Source organism: Schistocerca piceifrons, chromosome 6 (genome assembly GCF_021461385.2).
Source record: "Schistocerca piceifrons isolate TAMUIC-IGC-003096 chromosome 6, iqSchPice1.1, whole genome shotgun sequence".
Taxonomy (NCBI): Eukaryota; Metazoa; Arthropoda; class Insecta; order Orthoptera; family Acrididae; genus Schistocerca; species Schistocerca piceifrons.
This window is the reverse complement of record NC_060143.1, coordinates 29,820,166-29,844,714: the sequence shown is the minus strand read 5'-3', so window position 1 is coordinate 29,844,714 and position 24,549 is coordinate 29,820,166. Positions and strand designations below refer to the sequence as shown.

At 39.5% G+C, this 24,549-nt stretch overlaps 1 protein-coding gene across 1 annotated transcript in view; it reads right to left on the bottom strand.

Moving 5' to 3' along the window:
• Positions 1-24,549, bottom strand: part of LOC124802831 (dynein axonemal heavy chain 2) — a 1,031,222-nt gene that overhangs the window by 538,014 nt on the left and 468,659 nt on the right. The window contains 2 exon segments of the mRNA XM_047263843.1: positions 513-704; positions 3,106-3,284. Of these exon segments, the coding sequence (XP_047119799.1) occupies positions 513-704; positions 3,106-3,284 (371 nt within the window).

Sequence of the window (24,549 nt, the reverse complement as noted above, 5' to 3'; positions counted from 1 at the left end):
AACCCTTCCCCAATCCTCCCTCCCACTCATCATCCCGTTTCTCCCTCGTCCATTCTACCCAAAACCACTTCTCTTCCCAGTCTACACGCAGAACTTCAGTCTGGCATTGTACATTTAACCGGTGTAATATAGATGTATAGGTTTTGTAGCTGTATAGGTTTCGGTGTGTGTGTGTGTGTGTGTGTGTGTGTGTGTGTGTGTGGGCACACATGCGCATGTTTAGTACTAAATTATTTAAATTCTGCCAGAACTTTCCATATCATATTCATATTTCTGTTGGTGGTAGAGTGGTTTAAACATGGCATTACACCACAGTAAGACTAGCAACTGTCAAGTCCCAAAGCTATAGAAATAGGACCTCCTACAAAACATTTTGAGTAGGGGACATGACACCACTCTTACTGACTGCAGTAGCTATGATTTCAAACCTGTAATGACACTCTCTTTACAATTATAAGTTTCCGTAACCTAATGCTAATGCTAGCCCTTACTGTTCAAATAAAGAAACATACCTGGATTCATAGTGATGAATATGCCACAAGTTTTAACAAGACTGATGTCACAGCCTTCAAAGACAAATCTTTTGGCCCCTTGTGACAATGATGAGAGGATAGACAAAATCTGTTGTGCAACCACAGACAAAACCTCAATGTTGATGCGGTTAAATTCGTCAAAACAACCCCATGCACCAGTCTGTGCAAGTCCTAAGGTAGAATGAAAACAGAAACATGTTTCACATATGGCACTGGTTTATAAATCTTTCTTAACATAGCTCTAATTTATTTTCTGGTTACATGGTTACACAATAAAACATTGGTGCAACTTTACATAAATAATTAGCAGTTCAAAGGGAGAAAAGGAGGGGCAGGGCACAATTAAAATATGATTAACCTCCAAACCTGCAATGTCACAAATATTATGTCTGCAAAATGATGAGACAGAATTACTGGGGAGTAGTTAACTTCGGGATGTGAAATTTTAGTACTGCTGATAGACATGTATAAAAGTACATTAAAATTTGGACAGTTGCATGTACTTTTATATATGTCTACTGGCAGTACTAAAAATTCTATCTCATAATTTTACAGTTTTCTCAACTGAATTTTTCTTGTGGCACAGTAACTACCATTTTTACCTGATTAAACACAGTATTAACATTTATTCTGCATTTTGACAGTCTAAATTCAGAGCATAAATTAAAAATGAAGACTTTATGTACGGACAGGGTGATTTCACTAGTAAAAAGCAGTTCAGCATGAATGATGATAATTAAACATCTGGGGACAATGCCATGAGGAGACAATAATGTTTGTATGCATATGTTTACATTAGTTCTGAAGCAGGGCAGCATCCAAAATCTTTGCATTGTCCACTTCACAATGTTATACATTTGGAGGTGGTTCTGCACATAATTGGTAATGAGGGAAGGAACATAAGAAGAACACTGATAAGAAGAAGGGACATTGCAATACATGTGCTGAACATCATGGAATAACTTCCACTGCACTATAGGTAACTGTAGAGGGTGAAAATTTTAGGGGGAAGACAGAGCCTGCAATATATCCAAAAAATAACTGAGGAGGTAAGGTGCAAGTGCTCTGAGATGAAAAAGTTGATTCAGGAGAGAAAATCATAGTGGGTCACACCAAACCTGTCAGAAGATTGATGGGGAAAAAGTACAGTGAACAACTCTCATTTGCAGCCATCTTGCTTGAGGAACAGGATAATAATAATAAACTGCATGGAAGTCTAATGCCTGGTAAAATAAACATATAAACAGAGTTGTGGCTTCTACGGTTTGTTTTATCAGGAACAATCATATGTAATTTGAGGTATCTTTTCTCTTCATCCTTGTTCTCTGCAGGAGGAGCTTGTGATCATAAGTGGTGAAAATTCAGTGTACATTTTTAAAATGTCTTCATTCGAACATGTTCTCAACAGTAAATGGCAATAAAAACAATTTCTTATCACTATTTTATTAATTTTATTTTTATTTAATTTTCTTTTAATAAAACATGCCTACAATATCTTCAACAAAACAAGCATTTTCTTACCAGCAAAGGAACAGGATAATCTGAGCAAGGCTGACAAACATACAAATCCAGCAACATGTGGTTCAATGTGTAACTTTTGGAAATATTTTCTACTTGTATCTTATTAGCACTTCTTCTTCAATAAAAATGCACAAAACCACAAAAGAAAGAATATTGGAACTGAAAATGAAGTCATTCCAAATTCTGTAACATGTAACAAATACCATTCTCATATAGAAACATGCCAACATTCAGATTCCAACATTTAGATGCCAGAGTATTTGTAACTAGTTGCTAATAATCAGAAGAACAAATTTGAGCCAAATCAAGTCATTGAAGTGTGTAAAAAAACTAAATTCTAATAGTTAAAATGCAGTATTAAACAAATTTGAAGATGACAAGGGGTTATCCAAACAATGAATGAGAAAGGTTTAGACATTTGCTAATGTTTGTGTTGCTCTTTCTGTTTGAAGCCATCTAATGTATGGTGCAATGGAAATATGCTGCCAATAATGAACCCCAACTGCTGCTCCCAGCCACCCCACACATAAGAGGACTGTTGTCAGTCAGCTACAAGCAAGACATGCAGTATAGCAACTGTTTATCACTTTTGATTATGTATATAGTTGCTGTATTTGATAATGTAATGAGGGCAGTTTTAAGGTCTGTGGAGAACCTGTGGTGAGTCTTAGGTTGAGTTAATGGTAGTCACTTTAGTAATATCAAGAAGTTTAGGATAAAGCAGAATATATACTTATTTTAAAATGTTGAGGTTTGGCTAGTATTTTCAATAAAACAATGGCAGTTGTTGAAAATTGTTTGTGTGTTATGGTCAATTACATCAAAACACATTCAGTGGGTGACCTAAGGTCGTTAGATAGTTATCTGGATGAGTTTTATTTTATGAGGGTCTAAATAATTGTGTTGAAATGATAAAAGAAGTCTGAAAATTTGTCTTAACCAGGGAATCTTTGGAGGGGCAATATGACTACCATTTCTTACAAAAAGGGGGAATATTGCAATTAAATTACAAAATTAATGCAATATAAAAATAATAACATTAGCAACTTACCAGAGAACATGCGTCCCATACTCCTATAGTCCAAGCCTTCTGAACAATTCACAACAATGACATAACTGCCTAGACCTTTTCCCAAATCCTTCACAGTCTCTGTTTTTCCTGTGCCAGCAGGCCCCTTTGGACTTCCACCACGATGAAGATGTAATGCTGTAGTTAATGTGATGTAGCACCTGCAAAAAATTTTTCTTTCATTCAAAAACATGGAAGGAACTTTGAGAAGAAAGTAGTTGAAACTACTTCATCTTTTTTCACCACCCTTCCACCCCCAGGCTTGGTATTGCCCTTTCACTAATAAATTATGTAAAATAGTAACTTTCTCCGGAGTGTTATGAGAAAATAACTTAGTACCAGTACAAGTCACATTAACACTGCTGCAGTTACACTTCCTGTATTTGTCCCATATTTTAAAATAATCATTCATGTTAACTATTGGTAAATTGAAAGAACGGATGATTTTATGTTCTTGTCTGTGTCAAGAGGAAAGTAGTTGCCACTAGTCTGGAAATTCAATCCCCATCCTGGAAAACAGATTCTTTCACAGAAAATGAAATGACAATTAATACTCTGATCTTCAGTATATTTTAAAATTAAGAGAATTGCATCAGTGACACAGAATTAATGCTGAGAGGTAAAATTAAGTAACCAGAAGACATAGCTGGCAATGTAACTTCCTTGATGAACATGCCATGGAATGGTATGCCAATGAATAGAGTTGCAGTTCTCGGTTACAATTAGAACAGCCACCAGAGTGCAATAGTTTGTTCATATTTAGTGTTGTTACAAGGCCTGATAGGGTAAATAATGGGCAAGGACAGCAACAGATATTGAATGGCAACTGTGAAGGACACAGAGGTGCTGCATACTTGTTTGAGACAGCATTGTCAGCATGTGACGCAATTTGGAAAGTTTCTCATTTTGGGTCTCCATATGACCGGCTAATTGACTAGTATGATATATAGAGTTGTGGGGCATTTAGATGTCATAGTAGCCCAATGTTGAAATGCATGGGAATGTAAGGGACAGAAATACTTATTGTGATGGTTATTATTGTAACCCTTTCAGATCTGTGACTGCCATCCAAGACCAAGTAATGGACTGCTGCAACATTCTATGTCATCCCACACCACTGGTCAGAGACTAGCAGCAGCCACACTACGAAATTACCATCCAAGCATAGGTAAAACCACAACACAAATGACTGTGTGAAATTGTGCCATGACGGGGAAGCATGGACCCCTGACGAATGGCACTGCACTGTGTTCAGTGTTAAACTGGGATTCTGTGCCTCCCAAGAAGAACATCATCAATGAGTATAACGGCATCCTGGAAAGAGGTACCTTTCTTTCAGTGTTTTGGAGAGGCACAATGGTGTGGTACTCCTGCAATCATAGTGTGGGGAGCCAGCAGGGATGATTTAGGTCACACCTAGTGGAGATTCAAGGAACTCTGACAGCACTATGGTATGTCACAGACATCCTGCATCCTCATGATACATGTCTCTATGAGATGTCTGCATTATGTTTAGATACTCCTGTGGCCAGCAACATCCCAAGCTCTGTCTGTGTTAGAATGTGTGTGGGATGGCTACTCCATCCCAGTGTCAGTCCCCAGGATATAAAGGATCAGTTACAACAGAAAGCCAACTTGCCTCAGGAGAGCATATTATGGCTTTATAGCTCCCTTCCCAACCAAATCTGTCCAGGGGGCCAGACTGAAGGGATGTAACATCATATTGCCAACTTCTTTGTGAATCTGACTTAAATTTGTAATCACTGAAATAACATCACGTTCTTCTCAACCTGTGAAGCTTATTTAATTTCCTCCTCTAGTTATGGATGCTTCACTTTTTTGTCAGGCAGTGTTTGACATTCTTAGAGCTGAAGACAGATGAGAAATCCACTCCAATTTTTACATTTCAGCATGATGAATAAAACAAAGAAGTGACATGGGAACAGTAATTTCTACATTCAAAACTAAGGAGTGCAGATACAAATTAAAAAACTGTGCTGGCCAGAAAACTTAGCAAAGAAAACAACAAGTAAAGAAATGGTCTTAATTATCTAACAAGCAGATCTGTGTAATCTTTTGTGAGTTCTTTAAAATACTGACGTGGGAGCTTGATTTTGCTCAGTTTTTATTACTTTATGGTGGTATATATCTCAGTTACTGTTATTTAATGGGACTTTCTATAATGCAGTTAATTTTTAAGACTAACGCTGTTTATATATTATTACTTACAGAAAGTAAAAACTATAAAAAATAACTGAAAAGCAACCGATCCATAGCTACAAAGGCAGTACATAAGTTGCGATGAAAGAAAACAAGTACATAGGCTAAACTATGGTGCTAATAATGCACATAAGAAGACCCAACAAAACAATTTCAAAAAAATAAAAATAAAAATCAACTAAAGAAGCTGAACAATTTTACAGTGAAATTAAAGAACAACTATAGAACACACATTTACTATTGACAGAAGCTGGAAAGAAATATCTCACATGTATGAACCCAAAGGCACCATGGTCAAGAGCTTAGCCAAAAATTCATGAAGAAGGTAATATAATACCCCGTGGTAAATTCTATAAATGGAGCAGCACACAAACTGTCTCAGAAATTGAATAAAATAATGAAAAATTATACATATGAAGCAACATATTCTATAAAACCAGCATGATACTAGCCGAAAAACTAAAAGCCAAAAAACTCCCCAAACACGCTGAGTGTTTATCCCTTGACTTTACCAGCCATTCCTGAAACATACCCATACGAGAAACTGTAAGAGTAATCCAAAAGAACCTTATGAAGCTAAAAAATTTACATCCACAGAGACTGCTGCTTTCATGTAACTCCTCTAGATAATCCTACATCACAACCCTTTACTTTTAATGGCATAATTTTCAATCATCGTGATGCTCTAGCAGCAGGATCACGTACATGGTACCTGATCTCATACCAGACATACACGAAAATCATTTGCAACAAAAATTATTTATCAGCCAAGAACACCACGCAAAGAAAAGTGAATTTTATAGGAAATACGTAGATGACACACTATGCCAAAGACATAACAGTGTAGTGCTTCGAGAATTTCAGAGCAAATGTTGACGCGGCAGCCGAATGGCAGCCGACAAGTATCTGCTGTAAGATCCATAGAGTTTCAGTGTATGAGTAGAGAAGAGCCTGTGCTATTCTTTGCTGGTTTAGTGACTGTGATGATTGTTAAGAACAAATGAAGAAATGAGATTAGACTTTTAAGTAATTTGTGTGTTGGACTTACTAGAGGCAAGACATGTTCATATTTTATGGTGGTTATTAAACCAACCCTGTTGTAAATGTATCTTAATAAAGTCTAATGTTTGACAACTTGGTTGACTCACACGAGTTCGAATATTAATATGAGAGATGGTGAATTTGCTTTTTGTGGAAGTTGAAATATACCATGACTGAACTAAAAGTATTCTTCGAGTACCCAATTATTTCAAGAGTAGAGAGAGAACCTGATAAATTTCCTTAACCAGCATTATTCTTCAGAGAAGAAGTTTTTGGAGATCGACGTGATCAGCTATCCAGAGAAGAAGATCAGCTGTGCATACCAAGTAGGTCAACCTATGGGAGAGAGGTGGGAAGTGTGCAAACCAGTTCCACATTGCTTCTTGTCATCTAAAGCGTTAGAACATGGCGACCATGACAGGACCCGAAAAAAAGGAAATTAGAGACGAAAATGAGAGAAGCAGATGTTGCATGTTGTGATAGCAACCGAGTATAACAAGACAAGAAAACCGTTAGGAGAAACTTGATTTCACCCGGAAATCAAATGAAAAGGAAAATTTGTGAATGTAGCAAAGGGAAAGACGTAAGCAAGTAATAACATTAAAACAATGGAAAGAAGACCTTGATGTATTAGACTAAGAAGAGATACGACAAGAAAAATTCAACTAAGAAGATCCAGTGTGGGGAGTATACTGCTCTCACACACATCGCAGCGACGCCAACACTGAAACCAACAACCGACGCCACCCACACCAGTTGCTGTTCACCGGTGCTGATTCTACATTGCGCTGATGCCGACGTGGAAACCAGCGACCAATGACACTGGCACAATTTGTTGTTCACTGGTGCTGATTCCACACACACTCACCGATGCAGCCTAAAACTCTACACTGGGTGAGGGTAAAACAATAATTGTTTGAGTATAAAGCTGCATATACTGTTCGATAGACTGTATTTGTGTACTTATTACACTTAGATTTATTTTTTAAAATGCTTACTAGATCTAAAATTGCTAAAACTATGGAAAACATACAGTTAGCTGAAGAAACTTCAGAATCAGCCATGGCTATGAGAATCATTAGAGAAATGGCAGACTGGACTGAGTTAGCAAACTTAATTAAAGCATAAAGTGCAGCTTCAAATACTCAAATTGCAACTTTAAGTGAAAAACTATGTGCCCAGAGTGCAGATTCAGTGGCTTTAAGAAAGGAATTAAATGAAACTTCAAATTCTACATTAAATGCTCAGAGTGAAACTCTAAGGAAAGCAATAGGTTTGGTACATTCTAGTTTAAATGCTCAAAATGAAGTTCTAAATGATCAGATTGAAACCTTGAATATTCAAAGAACACATTTAGGTTTACTAAAGACTGAATTTGGCACACTACATGGTAAAGTTGAAAATTTGAAATTAGATTTAAAGAAAGAATTAATGACTTCTTTAAACCTTCATGTAAATCAACTATTCAGTGACTTTAGTCAGAAACAGAAAGATCAAATCCAAGATTTAGAACAAGGTTAGATTTTGGTCATCATCATCATCATCATCATTTAAGACTGATTATGCCTTTCAGCGTTCAGTCTGGAGCATAGCCCCCCTTATACAGTTCCTCCATGATCCCCAATTCAGTGCTAACATTGGTGCCTCTTCTGATGTTAAACCTATTACTTCAAAATCATTCTTAACCGAATCCAGGTATCTTCCCCTTGGTCTGCCCCGACTCCTCCTACCCTCTACTGCTGAGTCCATGAGTCTCTTGGGTAACCTTGCTTCTCCCATGCATGTAACATGACCCCACCATTTAAGCCTGTTCGCCCTGACTGCTACATCTATACAGTTCATTCCCAGTTTTTCTTTGATTTCCTCATTGTGGACACCCTCCTGCCATTGTTCCCATCTACTAGTACCTGCAATCATCCTAGCTACTTTCATATCCGTAACCTCAACCTTGTTGATAAGGTAACCTGAATCCACCCAGCTTTCGCTCCCATACAACAAAGTTGGTCGAAAGATTGAACGGTGCACAGATAACTTAGTCTTGGTACTGATTTCCTTCTTGCAGAAGAGAGTAGATCGTAGCTGAGCACTCACTGCATTAGCTTTGCTACACCTCGCTTCCAGTTCTTTCACTATGTTGCCATCCTGTGAGAATATGCATCCGAAGTACTTGAAACCGTCCACCTGTTCTAACTTTGTTCCTCCTATTTGGCACTCAATCCGTTTATATTTCTTTCCCACTGAGATTACTTTCGGTTTGGAGATGCTAATCTTCATACCATAGTCCTTACATTTCTGATCTAGCTCTGAAATATTACTTTGCAAACTTTCAATCGAATCTGCCATCACAACTAAGTCATCTGCATATGCAAGACTGCTTATTTTGTGTTCACATATCTTAATCTCACCCAGCCAGTCTATTGTTTTCAACATATGATCCATAAATAATATGAAAAACAGTGGAGACAGGTTGCAGCCTTGTCTTACCCCTGAAACTACTCTGAACCATGAACTCAATTTACCGTCAACTCTAACTGCTGCCTGACTATCCATGTAAAGACCTTTAATTGCTTGCAAAAGTTTGCCTCCTATTCCATAATCTTGTAGACCAGACAATAACTTCCTCCTAGGAACCCGGTCATATGCCTTTTCTAGATCTATAAAGCATAGATACAATTCCCTGTTCCACTCATAACACTTCTCCATTATTTGCCATAAGCCAAAGATCTGGTCCTGACAACCTCTAAGAGGCCTAAACCCTCACTGATTTTCATCCAATTGGTCTTCAACTAGTACTCGCACTTTCCTTTCAACAATACCTGAGAAGATTTTACCCACAACGCTGATTAAAGAGATACCTCCGTAGTTGTTACAATCTTTTGTGTTTCCATGTTTAAAAATTGGTGTGATTACTGCTTTTGTCCAGTCTGATGGAACCTGTCCCGACTCCCAGGCCATTTCAATTATCCTGTGTAGCCAATTAAGACCTGACATTCCACTGTATTTGATGAGTTCCGACTTAATTTCATCCACCCCAGCCGCTTTATTGCACTGCAATCTATTGACCATTTTTTCCACTTCCTCAAATGTGATCCTATTTCCATCATCATTCCTATCCCATTCTACCTCGAAATCTGAAACATTACTGATCGCATTTTCATCTACATTGAGCAACTCTTCAAAATATTCCCTCCATCTGCCCAAGGCATCCACAGGATTCACCAGCAGTTTTCCTGACCTGTCCAAAATACTTGTCATTTCCTTCTTACCTCCCTTTCGAAGACTGCTAATTACAATCCAGAATGGTTTTCCAGCAGCTTGACCCATAGTCTCCAACCAGTTTCCAAAGTCTTCCCACAATTTCTTCTTGGATGCTGCAATTATCTGATTGGCTTTGTTTCTTTCTTCAACATAACTTTCTCTGTCTACCTGGGTTCTGGTATGTAGCCATTTTTGATACGCCTTCTTCTTTCTTTTACAGGCTGCCTTGACTGTATCATTCCACCAAGCTTCATCCTACTTTTACACACTACTGTTCCAAGAGATTCTTTAGCCACTTCTAGTACTGTGTCCCTGTACCTTGTCCATTCCTTTTCCAATGACTGTAATTGACTACATTCAACTAACTGGTACCTTTCTGAGATCGCTGCTATGTACTTGTGCCTGATTTCCTTATCCTGAAGTTTCTCCACTCTTATCCTCCTACATATGGACCTGACCTCCTGCACTTTCGGCCTCACAATCCCAATTTCACTGCAGATTAAATAATGATCAGTGTCATCAAAGAATCCCCTGAATACATGTGTGTCCCTCACAGCCTTCCTGAATTCCTGATCTGTTATTTTGATATTGAGGGAAAATGTAATAAGGTAGACACTGAAATCGATGAAAAATTAGGATCATTTGGAAATGTGTGTAATGTTGAGTTCGATGCTGTAAAGCAGAGATTACATACTGTAAGAGAGAGTGTTGATAAGCAAGCGAAGTTGATATTAATTATCCAATCGCAAATTACAGGTTTGAATACACGAGTAGATACTGTAGAAAGAAATTTCAGAGAGAAACTAGCGAACTCTGACATTATAAATATACATAGTTTGGAGGAACAGGTGGAAGAACATATAGATCAAAAAGTTTCAAAGAAAGTAACATTCAGGAATGTATCTCCTATTTTATCTTCTGAACTTAGTGATACCAAGAGAGGTATGGATGATCTATGGAGAGAATTCAAACTTATCCAAGATAAATTAGACATGAAGATGACTTCTCCTAATGTGGTATTGACTAGTGAAGAGATGACTGCTCTGCAATGGGGGGCCAATTCAGGATTATCCAGGCAATTCCCTAAGTTTAAGCCGGACGGGGATGTACATCCAACTCATTTTTGAAAAGATTCAATCAAACTTTGCCAGAACACTGGGAAGATTCTAAGAAAATTGAATTTGCTATGGGGTATCTTTTAGGGGAAGCCTCAGTATGGGATACTGTAAACACTGAGAACTTTTCTTCTTGGGAAGACTTCCAGAGGAAATTTAAAGAGAAATACTGGTCGGCTAGTGCACAAGAGAATGAGAACATATTTAGACTGGCACTTAATATGGGTGAAGTATTTAGATAAACTGATGGAGGAAGAGACATTGGTTAGAATTTTAATTAGACATTTACCCATCTATCCAAGGAAAGACATCTTGTATAGAGGCTGGCAAACAGTTGAAAAATTGTATCTTATGTTGACGCTCTTGATGCAATAAATAAAGATTGTAATGAAACTCTACATCATGGGGAAAATCCGAACTACATCTACATCTACATCTACATTTATACTCCACAAGCCACCCAACGGTATGTGGCGGAGGGCACTTTACGTGCCACTGTCATTACCTCCCTTTCCTGTTCCAGTCGCGAATGGTTCGTGGGAAGAACGACTGCCGGAAAGCCTCCGTGCGTGCTCAAATCTCTCTAATTTTACACTCGTGATCGCTTCGGGAGGTATAAGTAGGGGGAAGCAGTATATTCGATACCTCATCCAAAAATGCACCCTCTTGAAACCTGGACAGCAAGCTACACTACGACGCAAGTGTCTCTCTTGCAGAGTCTGCCACTTGAGTTTACTAAACATCTCCGTAACGCTTACCAAATAACTGTGTGACGAAACGCGCCGCTCTTCTTTGGATCTTCTCTATCTCCTCTGTCAACCCCACCAGGTATGGATCCCACACTGATGAGCAATACTCAAGTATAGGTCGAACGAGTGTTTTGTAAGCCACCTCCTTTGTTGATGGACTACATTTTCTAGGGACTCTCCCAATGAATCTCAACCTGGCACCCGCCTTACCAATATTTAATTTTATATGATCATTTCACTTCAAATCGTTCCGTACACATACTCCCAGATATTTTACAGAAGTAACTGCTACCAGTGTTTGAATAAAGGATCATTCTTTCTATGTATTCGCAATACATTACATTTGTCTCTGTTAAGTGTCAGTTGCCACTCCCTGCACCAAGTGCCTATCCGCTACAGATCTTCCTGCATTTCGCTGCAATTTTCTAATGCTGCAACTTCTCTGCATACTACAGCATCATCCGCGAAAAGCCACACGGAACTTCTGACACTATCTACTAGGTTATTTATATATATCATGAAAAGCAATGGTCCTATAACACTCCCCTGTGGCACGCCAGAGGTTATTTTAACGTCTGTAGATGTCTCTCCATTGAGAACAACATGCTGTGTTCTGTTTGCTAAAAACTCTTCAATCCAGCCACACAGCTGGTCTTCTGTAGGCTATTTCTTTGTTTATCAGGCGACAGTGCGGAACTGTATCGAACGCCTTCCGGAAGTCAAGGAAAATGGCATCTACCTGGGAGCCTGTATCTAATATTTTGTGGGTCTCATGAACAAATAACGCGAGTTGGGGCTCACACGATCACTGTTTCCGGAATCCATGTTGATTCCTACATAGTAGATTCTGGGTTTCCAGAAACGACATGATATGCAAGCAAAAAACATGTTCTAAAATTCTACAACAAATTGACGTCAGAGATATAGGTCTATAGTTTTGCGCATCTGCTCGATGACCCTTCTTGAAGACTGGGACTACCTGTGCTCTTTTCCAATCATTTGGAACCTTCCATTCCTCTAAAGACTTGCGGTACACGGCTGTTAGAAGGGGGGCAAGTTCTTTCGCGTACTCTGTGTAGGATCGAATTGGTATCATGTCAGGTCCAGTGGACTTTCCTCTGTTGAGTGATTTCAGTTGCTTTTCTATTCCGTGGACACTTATTTCAATGTCAGCCATTTTTTGGTTTGTGTGAGGATTTGGAGAAGGAACTGCAGTGTGGTCTTCCTCTGTGAAACAGCTTTGGAAAAAGGTGCTTAGTATTTCAGCTTTACGCATGTCATCCTGTGTTTCAATGCCATCATCATCCCGGAGTGTCTGGATATGCTGTTTCGAGCCACTTACTGATTTAACGCAAGACCAGAACTTCCTAGGATTTTCTGTCAAGTCAGTACATAGAATTTTACTTTCGAATTCACTGAAAGCTTCACGCATAGCCCTCCTTACGCTAACTTTGACATCGTTTAGCTTCTGTTTGTCTGAGAGGTTTTGGCTGCGTTTAAACTTGCAGTGAAGCTCTCTTTGCTTTCGCAGTAGTTTCCTAACTTTGTTGTTGAACCACGGTGGGTTTTTCCCGTCCTTCACAGTTTTAGTTGGCACATACCTGTCTAAAACACATTTTACGATTGCCTTGAACTTTTTCCATATACACTCAACATTGTCAGTGTCGGAACAGAAATTTTCGTTTTGATCTGTTAGGTAGTCCGAAATCTGCCTTCTATTACTCTTGCTAAACAGATAAACTTTTCTCCCTTTTTTTATATTCCTATTTACTTCCATATTCAGGGATGCTGCAACGGCCTTATGATCACTGATTCCCTGTTCTGCACATACAGAGTCGAAAAGTTCAGGTCTGTTTGTTATCAGTAGGTCCAAGATGTTATCTCCACGAGTCGGTTCTCTGTTTAATTGCTCGAGGTAATTTTCGGATAGTGCACTCAGTATAATGTCACTCGATGCTCTGTCCCTACCACCCATCCTAAACATCTGAGTGTCCCAGTCTATATCTGGTAAATTGAAGTCTCCGCCTAAGACTATAACATGCTGAGGAAATTTATGTGAAATGTATTCCAGATTTTCTCTCAGTTGTTATGCCACTAATGCTGCTGAGTCGGGAGGTCGGAAAAAGGAGCCAATTATTAAACTAGCTCGGTTGTTGAGTGTAACCTCCACCCATAATAATTCACAGGAACTATCCACTTCTACTTCACTACAGGATAAACTACTACTTACAGCAACAAACACGCCACCTCCAGTTGCATGCAATCTATCCTTTCTAAACACCATCAGTGTCTTTGTAAAAATTTCGGCAGAATTTATCTCTGGCTTCAGCCAGCTTTCCATACATATAACGATTTCAGCTTCGGTGCTTTCTATCAGTGCTTGAAGTTCCGGTACTTTACCAATGCAGCTTCGACAGTTTACAATTACAATACTGATTGCTGCTTGGTCCCCGCATGTCCTGACTTTGCCCCGCACCCTTTGAGGCTGTTGCCCTTTCTGTACTTGCCCGTGGCCCTCTAATCTAAAAAAACGCCCAGCCCACGCCACAAAACCCCTGCTACCCGTGTAGCCGCTTGTTGCGTGTAGTGGACTCCTGACCTATCCAGCGGAACCCGAAACCCCACCACCCTATGGCGCAAGTCAAGGAATCTGCAGCCCACACGGTCGCAGAACCGTCTCAGCCTCTGATTCAGACCCTCCACTTGGCTCTGTACCAAACGTCCGCAGTCAGTCCTGTCGACGATGCTGCAGATGGTGAGCTCTGCTTTCATCCTGCTAGTGGGACTGGCAGTCTTCACCAAATCAGATAGCCACCGGAAGCCAGAGACTATTTCCTCCGATCCATAGCGACACACGTCGTTGGTGCCGACATGAATGACCACCTGCAGATGGGTGCACCCTGTACCCTTCATGGCATTCGGAAGGACCCTTTCCACATCTGGAATGACTCCCCCCGGTATGCACACGGATTGCACATTGGTTTTCTTCCCCTCTCTTGCTGCCATATCCCTAAGGGGCCCCATTACACGCCTGACATTGGAGCTCCCAACTACCAGTAAGCCCACCCTCTGCGACAGCCCGGATCTTGCAGACTGAGGGGCAACTTCTGGAACAGGACAAGCAGCCATGTTCGGCTGAAGATCAGTATCAGCCAGAGACAGAGCCTGAAACCGGTTCGTCAGACAAACTGTAGAGGTCTTCCGTTCAGCCCTCCGGAATGTCTTTCGCCCCCTGCCACACCTCGAGATGACCTCCCACTCTACCACAGGTGAGGGGTTGGCCTCTATGTGGGCAGTATCCCAGGCAGCCACAGCCGTAGGCTGATCGGAGGATGGGTGGGACGAGCTGGCTGTCCCCGACAAACCCCCATCCAGACCCCCACAGTGATGCCCATTGGCAACAGCCTCAAGCTGTGTGACCAAAGCCAACACTGCCTGAAGCTGGGAGCGAAGGGATGCTAACTCAGCCCGCATTCGAACACAGCAGTCGCAGTCCCTATCCATGCTAAAACTGTTGTGCAAAGATAACACAAAATTTAAATGCTTATTAAAATACAAGATTGCCTAGTAAATGCAGTAATGCTGCTACTTGCGCACTGCTGACACACTGCTCGGCGGCGGAAGGAGACTACGCGATTTTACACTACTCAGGTACTAAAACGCGATGCTACAACTCTCAAATACTACAATACGCCCGAAATTTATGAATTAAACAACGCAAATACCAAAAACACGCAAAGAAATTAAGAATTAAACTACGTAACAAATAAGTGAGCTAAGAGTATACGACTTGATGCTGCAGCTGCTTATCCAACGGCGGCAGGGAGCACACTGGCTGCGACCAACCGACAGCAATAGTGGTAATAATTTTAGGAAACATGAGGCTAACCTAGCAAGGGTACACCAATGCAATAGTTAAAATGGTAATGACAATTATCAAAAGAAACATCCACCTTCAAATTGAGGTCCCATAACTTTGCAGGAATTTTCACCGAGTAGTAGTAAAACACAAAGTGGTAATGTAGTATCTCGATTCCGTAACCAACCTATGACTACTGTTAAAGACGAAAACATAATGCGATCTGGACCCAGGGCCAGGGCCCAGGTTGTAGAGATACACTAGGAGGCCTGGTTCATAATAAGTATGTTAATTTCACACACAAAATACCAGCAAAGGAATGGTTGCTGCTGGAAGAACCAAGCTTAACTAACAACAATCCACAACCTATAATAACAGGGACTGTGGAAAATTCCAAGATTAACATAACTATAGACTCTGGGAGTGAAGTATCACTCATATCTAGCACATTCAGTAACTCATTACAGACTAAACAGTACTTACCGCTGTTACCAGTAGCTGGAGTTTACATAGTCGGTATAACAGGAAAGAAAAGTAAGGTTGTGAAACACAACTGAATTGCAGCACTAGAAATGTATTATTTCATCAAATGCTGTTGATCATCATCATCATCATTTCATCGTCATCATCATTTAAGACTGATTACGCCTTTCAGCGTTCAGTCTGGAGCATAGCCCCCTTATAAAATTCCTCCACGATTCCCTATTCAGTGCTAACATTGGCGCCTCTTCTGATGTTAAACCTATAACTTCAAAATCATTCTTAACTGAATACAGGTACCTTCTCCTTGGTCTGCCCCGACTCCTCCTATCCTCTACTGCTGAACCCATGAGTCCCTTGGGTAACCTTGCTTCTCCAACGTGTGTAACATGACCCCACCATCTAAGCCTGTTCACCCTGACTGCTACATCTATACAGTTCATTCCCAGTTTTTCTTTGATTTCCTCATTGTGGACACCCTCCTGCCATTGTTCCCATCTACTAGTACCTGCAATCATCCTAGCTACTTTCATATCCGTAACCTCAACCTTGTTGATAAGGTAACCTGAATCCACTCAGCTTTCGCTCCCATACAACAAAGTTGGTCGAAAGATTGAACGGTGCACAGATAACTTAGTCTTGGTACTGACTTCCTTCTTGCAGAAGAGAGTAGGTCGTAGCTGAGCGCTCACTGCATTAGCTTTGCTATGCCTCGCTTCCAGTTCTTTCACTATGTTGCCATCCTGTGAGAATATGCATCCTAAGTACTTGAAACCGTCCACTTGTTCTAACTTTGTTCCTTCTACTTGGCACTCAATCCGTTTATATTTCTTTCCCACTGACATTACTTTCGTTTTGGAGATGCTGATCTTCATACCATAGTCCTTACATTTCTGATCTAGCTCTGAAATATTACTTTGCAAACTTTCAATCGAATCTGCCATCACAACTAAGTCATCCGCATATGCAAGATTGCTTATTTTGTGTTCACATATCTTAATCTCACCCAGCCAGTCTGTTGATAGTAGAAAATATAAATAGAGATGTTTCATTTGGTTTAGATTGATTATCAGAATTTAAAGCCATCTTAAACCTTGACGAAAATCTTCTTTGTTTTGGTTACAGGAACAGGAGATGTTGGATACCATTCATGACAGAAAACCACATTGCAAAACAAACAGCTGAGTGTCAATGTTTACGATTAACTGCTACAGCAAAATTGTCACCAGAGATCGATAGTGTAGATCATGTATCACATCGAGCTGACATACAAGACAAAGTAAATGAGTCCGTAATACTGACCGGTCAACAAAGACAAGATTTATATAAAATTCTAATAGAATATGAAGTGATGTTTTCTGATGGCCCACGCAACATCAGTGACTACATATGTAAGTTTAAAATCAAAGATGACACACTATTTTTCTGTAAGCCATATCTGATATCTGTCAGTCTGAAAGAAGCAGTTAGGGAGGAAATCAACAAGATGATATAATAGAACATAGGTCTAGTGTAATGAATAACCCATTGGTAGTGGTGAAAAAAAGCTACAGGTGGGGTACGATTAGCGTCTGATTAGACGCGCGGATATTGAATAAGCATATAGAGCCAGAAAGAGACAGACTGATTAACATCAACTAATTGTTATACAAATTTGAGAAAGCATGTTTTATTAGCATGATGGACCTGACTGTGGGATGTTGGCAAATTAGGTTACGTCCAGAATCAAAAAAGTATACAGCATTTCTGTTTGATCGTAAATCATATCAATTCAATGTATTGCCTTTTGGGCTTAATATTTCTATATCTGTATTTATATGTGCACTGAATGAAGCATTAGGGAGAGATCTATTGAAGCATTTAATAATATATGTAGATGATATCCTGATAATATCAGTTTCTTGGGAAGAACATTGTCTAACATTGCGGAAGACCTTGAGAAAATTTAAAGAGAAAGGTATTACGGTGAAGCTATTTAAATCATGTTTTGCGCATCAAGAGCTTAAGTTTTTAGGGCATATTATAGGGGTGCAGGGCATTAGAGTGGACCCTGAATGCATCAAAGCTATTAAAGAATGTCCACACCCAAGAAACATAAGACAGCTGAAGGGATTTATAGGAATGGCTGGATACTATCGATGGTACATACGAGGGCAAGAACTGAATGACCCGAAAATTTTACGTTTATTAAGGAAGGGAGTCCCATGGATTTGGGATCAAGAGGTAAATGAAGAGTTTGAAAACATCAAAAGGGCACTTGTTGAATCACCCATATTAAATCACCCAGTTATGGGCAAACCATTTAAAATTTCAACACATGCATCTGATTATATTATTGCGGCAGAACTTTTCCTAGGAGAGTGGGATCTAAATCATTTAGAACACCGAACCATAGCTTTTGCTAGTTGTAGTCTGAAAAAAACATGAATTAAACTACATGGCTACTGAAAAAGAACTGTTAGCAATTGTATGGAGTGTCCAAAAATTTCAAACACTAGTATGGGGATCAGAAATCCATGTTTATATAGACCATCAAGCTTTATCTTTTCTAACGAATTAGTCATTTATTACGTAGTAGGTTAATGTGCTGGATGCTTTTCCTACAGGAATATGATATTAGGATACAATATGTAAAAGGTTCCGAGAATATTGTGCCGGATGCTTTGTCTAGGTTTCCCTTAGGCATGGAGGAAGGACCCGGCGTTATATTTGCAATTAATTTTATGTCATTAGAACATACGAACATCAGAGTACAAGAGATGGCTCAAAGAATAACAGAGAATATCCATCATGATTCCTATTTTACAAAAATGTTTTCTATGTGTATCCGAAATTCCTTACCTCCTAATCAAGTGGGAAAATGGAAAATTATGGGTCATAATTTGTTTTGGAGAGACAGTGTAACATTGCAACATTGACATTTATGCATTCCAAAGGTAATGGAAGACACACTAGTGTGGTATGTTCATACAGGATATGGACACTTTGGAATAAAAAAGTATATAGCTCATATGAATCAGTTTTACTCTTTTAAGAAGAAATGGGCATAAAGTAGTATCTTTAATTATAACCTGTAAGATCTGTCAGAAGGTGAAAGAGAGTAATACTCATGTGAAATACAAAATGTATCTGATTATTCCTAAGTTCTACATCTACATCTACATCCATACTCCACAAGCCACCTGATGGTGTGTGGCGGAGGGTACCTTGAGTACATCTATCGGTTCTCCCTTCTATTCCAGTCTCGTATTGTTCGTGGAAAGAACGATTGTCAGTATGCTTCTGTGTGGGCTCTAATCTCTCTGATTTTATCCTCATGGTCTTTTCGCGAGATATATGTAGGAGGGAGCAATACATTGCTTGACTCTTCGGTGAAGGTATGTTCTCGAAACTTCAACAAAAAACTGTACCGAGCTACTGAGCGTCTCTCCTGCAGAGTCTTCCACTGCAGTTTATCTATCATCTCCGTAATGCTTTTGCGATTACTAAATGATCCTGTAACGAAGCGCGCTGCTCTCCGTTGGATCTTCTCTATCTCTTCTATCAACCCTATCTGGTACGGATCCCACACTGCTGAGCAGTATTCAAGCAGTGGGCGAACAAGTGTACTGTAACCTACTTCCTTTGTTTTCGGATTGCATTTCCTTAGGATTCTTCCAATGAATCTCAGTCTGGCATCTGCTTTACCAACGATCAACTTTATATGATCATTCCATTTTAAATCACTCCTAATGCGTACTCCCAGATAATTTATGGAATTAACTGCTTCCAGTTGCTGACCTGCTATATTGTAGCTAAATGATAAGGGATCTATCTTCCTATGTGTTCGCAGCACATTACACTTGTCTACATCGAGATTCAATTGCCATTCCCTGCACCATGCGTCAATTCGCTGCAGACCCTCCTGCATTTCAGTACAATTTTCCATTGTTACTATGAATAGCAACGGTCCTACGACACTCCCCTGCGGCACACCTGAAATCACTCTTACTTCGGAAGACTTCTCTCCATTGAGAATGACATGCTGCGTCCTGTTATCTAGGAACTCCTCAATCCAATCACACAATTGGTCTGATAGTCCATATGCTCTTACTTTGTTCATTAAACGACTGTGGGGAACTGTATCGAACGCCTTGCGGAAGTCAAGAAACACGGCATCTACCTGTGAACCCGTGTCTATGGCCCTCTGAGTCTCGTGGACGAATAGTGCGAGCTGGGTTTCACATGACCGTCTTTTTCGAAACCCATGCTGATTCCTACAGAGTAGATTTCTAGTCTCCAGAAAAGTCATTATACTCGAACACAATACGTGTTCCAAAATTCTACAACTGATCGACGTTAGAGATATAGGTCTATAGTTCTGCACATCTGTCCGACGTCCCTTCTTGAAAACAGGGATGACCTGTGCCATTTTCCAATCCTTTGGAAAGCTACGCTCTTCTAGAGACCTACGGTACACCGCTGCAAGAAGGCGGGCAAGTTCCTTCGCATACTCTGTGTAAAATCGAACTGGTATCCCATCAGGTCCAGCAGCCTTTCCTCTTTTGAGCGATTTTAGTTGTTTCTCTATCCCTCTGTCGTCTATTTTGATATCTACCATTTTGTCATCTGTGCGACAATCTGGAGAAGGAACTACAGTGCAGTCTTCCTCTGTGAAACAGCTTTGGAAAAAGACATTTGGTATTTTGGCCTTTAGCCTGTCATCCTCTGTTTCAGTACCATTTTGGTCACAGAGTGTCTGGACATTTTGTTTTGATCCACCTACCGCTTTCACATAAGACCAAAATTTCTTAGGATTTTCTGCCAAGTCAGTACATAGAACTTTACTTTTGAATTCATTGAACGCCTCTCGCATAACTGTGAAGTTCCCTTTGCTTCCGCAGCAGTTTTCTAACTCGGTTGTTGTACCACGGTGGCTCTTTTCCATCTCTTATGATCTTGCTTGGCACATACTCATCTAACGGATATTGCACGATGTAAAAACCATACTAGCGAGAATTTGTTATTACATCACCCCAAACTGCTCCTGGTATGTGACTGCATTCAACCTCGGTTATTAGAGGGTTGTGTCCGCTGGGAATTTTGACTGCATCGTCCTCGGTTGCTAGAGGGTTGTGCCTGCTAGGAATTTTGATTTTATTTTCCACGGTTATTCCATGGGTGCCCCTACCTGTCTTCATGACTCGTCCCGGCTAGCCCCAACTTATCCTGACTTTACTAGGTGGCGACATGAGGTGGGAATTGGTATGTACATTATCCCTGAAATAAGATAGATTAAATCTGTCTAGCCAGCCATTCTCTCCTGCAGTTTCAATTGTAATGTCGACAGCAGCCGATGTGGTCTCCACGTATAGTTAGGTTTTATTTTTGCTTGAATTAGTCCTTGTAAGTAATCTCTTCACCAGTTTCCTGTGCAAATCTAGGGGCAGAAGTCTGAGTGAAATCAACGTCATTAAATTTGTATGTTCTATTAATATGAATGTTAATTACAATGATTCCAAAAATGGTTTTCTTGAAAGCTGCCTGGTAATCCTTTTTTGTCACATAGTTCTAAGTAAGCAGCGAGAACCATACCTGGCTCACAACTTTCCAAATAATTTCTGAAATCGTGAGAATACCACTCTCACACTGAATGTAAGATAATCGAGTTAAAGGCATTGAAGCATATTTTTCTTAGCAAACTGAATGGAGAGTTATATTTGTGAAAAACATAATATTGTGTGACTAATTAAATTACTGTGATAATGTAATATATAATTTTATACTTGGTACTGAATATTTTATACTTTTTATGAGATGTGACATAGACGAGAGGGTTTGTATCGATGACGAAAGGGGTTGGGTAGAGAAGGTAAAAGCATGATTTAAACTAACAGATAAATCATGACTAACACGAAACACACATCACACCTTTCAAATGACCCTCGCAAACAAGTGTGCCTGATTCTTCACCATTTGCCATTTCCATAGGTTTGCTAAGATTTTCTTCGGGGACCTCAAGGGTGAAGGTGGGAATGTCCATTCTGTAGGAGTTGATTTTACACCATACCTCCTCTGGCTTCTCACTCAAGAACCGGCGAGGTGGGATCCTGGGGAAGGGGGGGTGGGAAGGGTTTCCTGTCTTTGGGGCTGTCTTCTTTCTCTTCTTCAATCTTAGCAACCACATCTACCTTCTTTTCCTCTCTTACTTCTCATTTGAGGACCTATCTATTTTTCCCTCTTTCCATATTCATCTACTTCTGTCACAGAAGTCCTTCATAGTTTCCATGGTTTCCAATAACCTACAACTTATCTTCAGATAAGAAGGCTGAAGACTCAGACTACATGAAAACACTTCCGCATACACACAAAGAAATGTGAATAAACAAACAATGAATTTACAGATTAAAAGGATGTAAGAACTGCCAAGGGTTGTAGGGGAAAAAGATATGTGTACATCTGGAAAGAAGCACACATTGTTTTTCAAGCGACGGTTCCTCTCTCTCTCTCTGCCTCTACCACTAGCTTTATTATGTTTTAGGTAAATTTACAAGTGTCAAAAGGGAACACTATTATTTTTCCCAGAGGTCCCCCAGATACAAACTACTATAAATAATGATACTAGTACGCACTAAGGAAAAAATAGTCAAGGAATTAGAATAAAGAACAAAGTACTAAGTGTCCTGAACACCTGGAACTTATGGTTGGATAAAGAGCAGAAAAAAGAAAAAAAATTGGTCCTCATGATTTTTAGATATTGAAAGAGCTAACTCCAACATTAATTGAAATATTCACATTTTATAATTAAAGTAAAATGAAAAAAATATGGAATAGCTAAATAATAAGAAAAAGGGTATTCATGGTTATTAAAAGAACAAGATATACTGCTGAAATATGAATGTTATTCTGTGTGATATAAATGTACATAATGATGGAATATAAAATATCGCATGTTCAATCTGAGGGGGGGAATATGTAGTGCTTCGAGAGTTTCTGCGTAAATTCTAGAACCACTTGTCCTTCCTCCATCTCGAACCCAAGAAATTTTAAATAGAAGTGTGAGAGAGATGAGTCCAACCTACAGTGCATTGCATATTTGTGTGTGCAGGACTAAAAACAGTCACGAGCAAAACGTGGACACGGTGGCTGAACAGTAGCCGACAAGTAGAAAAGTACCTGCTGTACAATCCATAGAGTGTAAGTGTGGAGAAGAGCCTGTGCTATTCTTTGCTGGTTTAGTGACTGTGATGATTGTTAAGAACAAATTAAGAAATGAGATTAGACTTTTAAGTAATTCATGTGTTGGACTTGCTAGAAGCAAGACATGTTCATATTTTATAGTGGTTATTAAACCAACCCAGTTGTAAATGTATCTTAATAGAGTCTAATGTTTGACAGCTTGGTTGACTCGCAGTTCGAGTATCTATACAAGAAATGGTGAATTTGTTTTTTGTGGAAGTTGAAATATACCATGACTGAACTAAAAGTATTCTTCGGGTACCAAATTATTTCAAGAGTAGAGAGAGAGTCTGATAAATTCCCTTAACCAGCATTATTCTTCAGAGAAGAAGTTTTTGGAGATTGATGTGACCGGCTATCCAGAGAAGAATATCGGCTGTGCATACCAAGTAAGTCAACCTATAGGAGAGAGGTGTGTAGTTTGTGAACCAGCTCCACATCTCTTCTTATCGTCTACAACGTTATAACAGACATTCTGTCAGGCTACATGTGAAAATTACATTTACTGTGGACATGAACAAGACAAAAGCCTCCATTACCTGGACCTAAAGCCTCCATTACCTGGACCTAAATATTACAAGACACAACAACACACGCACATTCAAAATTTGTAGAAAAAATACAATGGCTGTTGTAATGGAAGTGACAAATAGTCTTCATATTTGTTATATTATAAACTAAAGCTGTGTTAAAAAGCTTTTGCTTAATATAATATTAGGTTAGGTGTTGTGATCAATAATCAATATTGAAACTGTATGTTCTTTGTAGTTTATGAGTGTGATCTTTCGTCTACAACGTGTTTTCAGCCACTTGAGTTCTGGCCGCGGTTGAGTGTAGTTTGTTTTTCCGAATTTTGGCAATAAATATGTGTTTTTGTTACAAATAAACTGTGGAATACTGTGTCATGATTTCGTTAGTCCAGTGATAATTAAAAAACCCACACGTTTTCTTGGACCCAGAGCAGTAAAGGAAATCATCGCCTAGACAATGAGAAGCTACATGGACAACGCAGACTCAGCAGCATCAACAAAGGAGACATCATGGACAGCTCTACAAAAGTACTATACAGCCATTAGCCACACCATAATGGTGTCCATGGAGATAACTTTTAAAGCATAGTAGAGAGGGTTCATGACAACTGGGGGCTCTGTGGTTTGTGTGTTAAATTGTACGAAAATTACCATTGTAAAAGAGGAAAGTGGTGCTGAATCTGAGCAAGATTGCGAAAATTTGTTAGACTTCAGGGATGTAGACATGCCGATAAAAACGGAAGATGAGTCAGTCAAAGAAGTGGATCATGGTCTTAATTTATCTGAATGTGAGATGTCGGACATTAAATCACTGTTACAAATTATGGAACAATTGTTAGCTTAAAATCAGACAATTGCAACACGCTTACAAGATAATGAAGAACGATTACAAAATACGAATCAGACAGTCGCGGACAGTTTTCAGGTCATAAATCAGAAACTATCGCGTCTAGAGG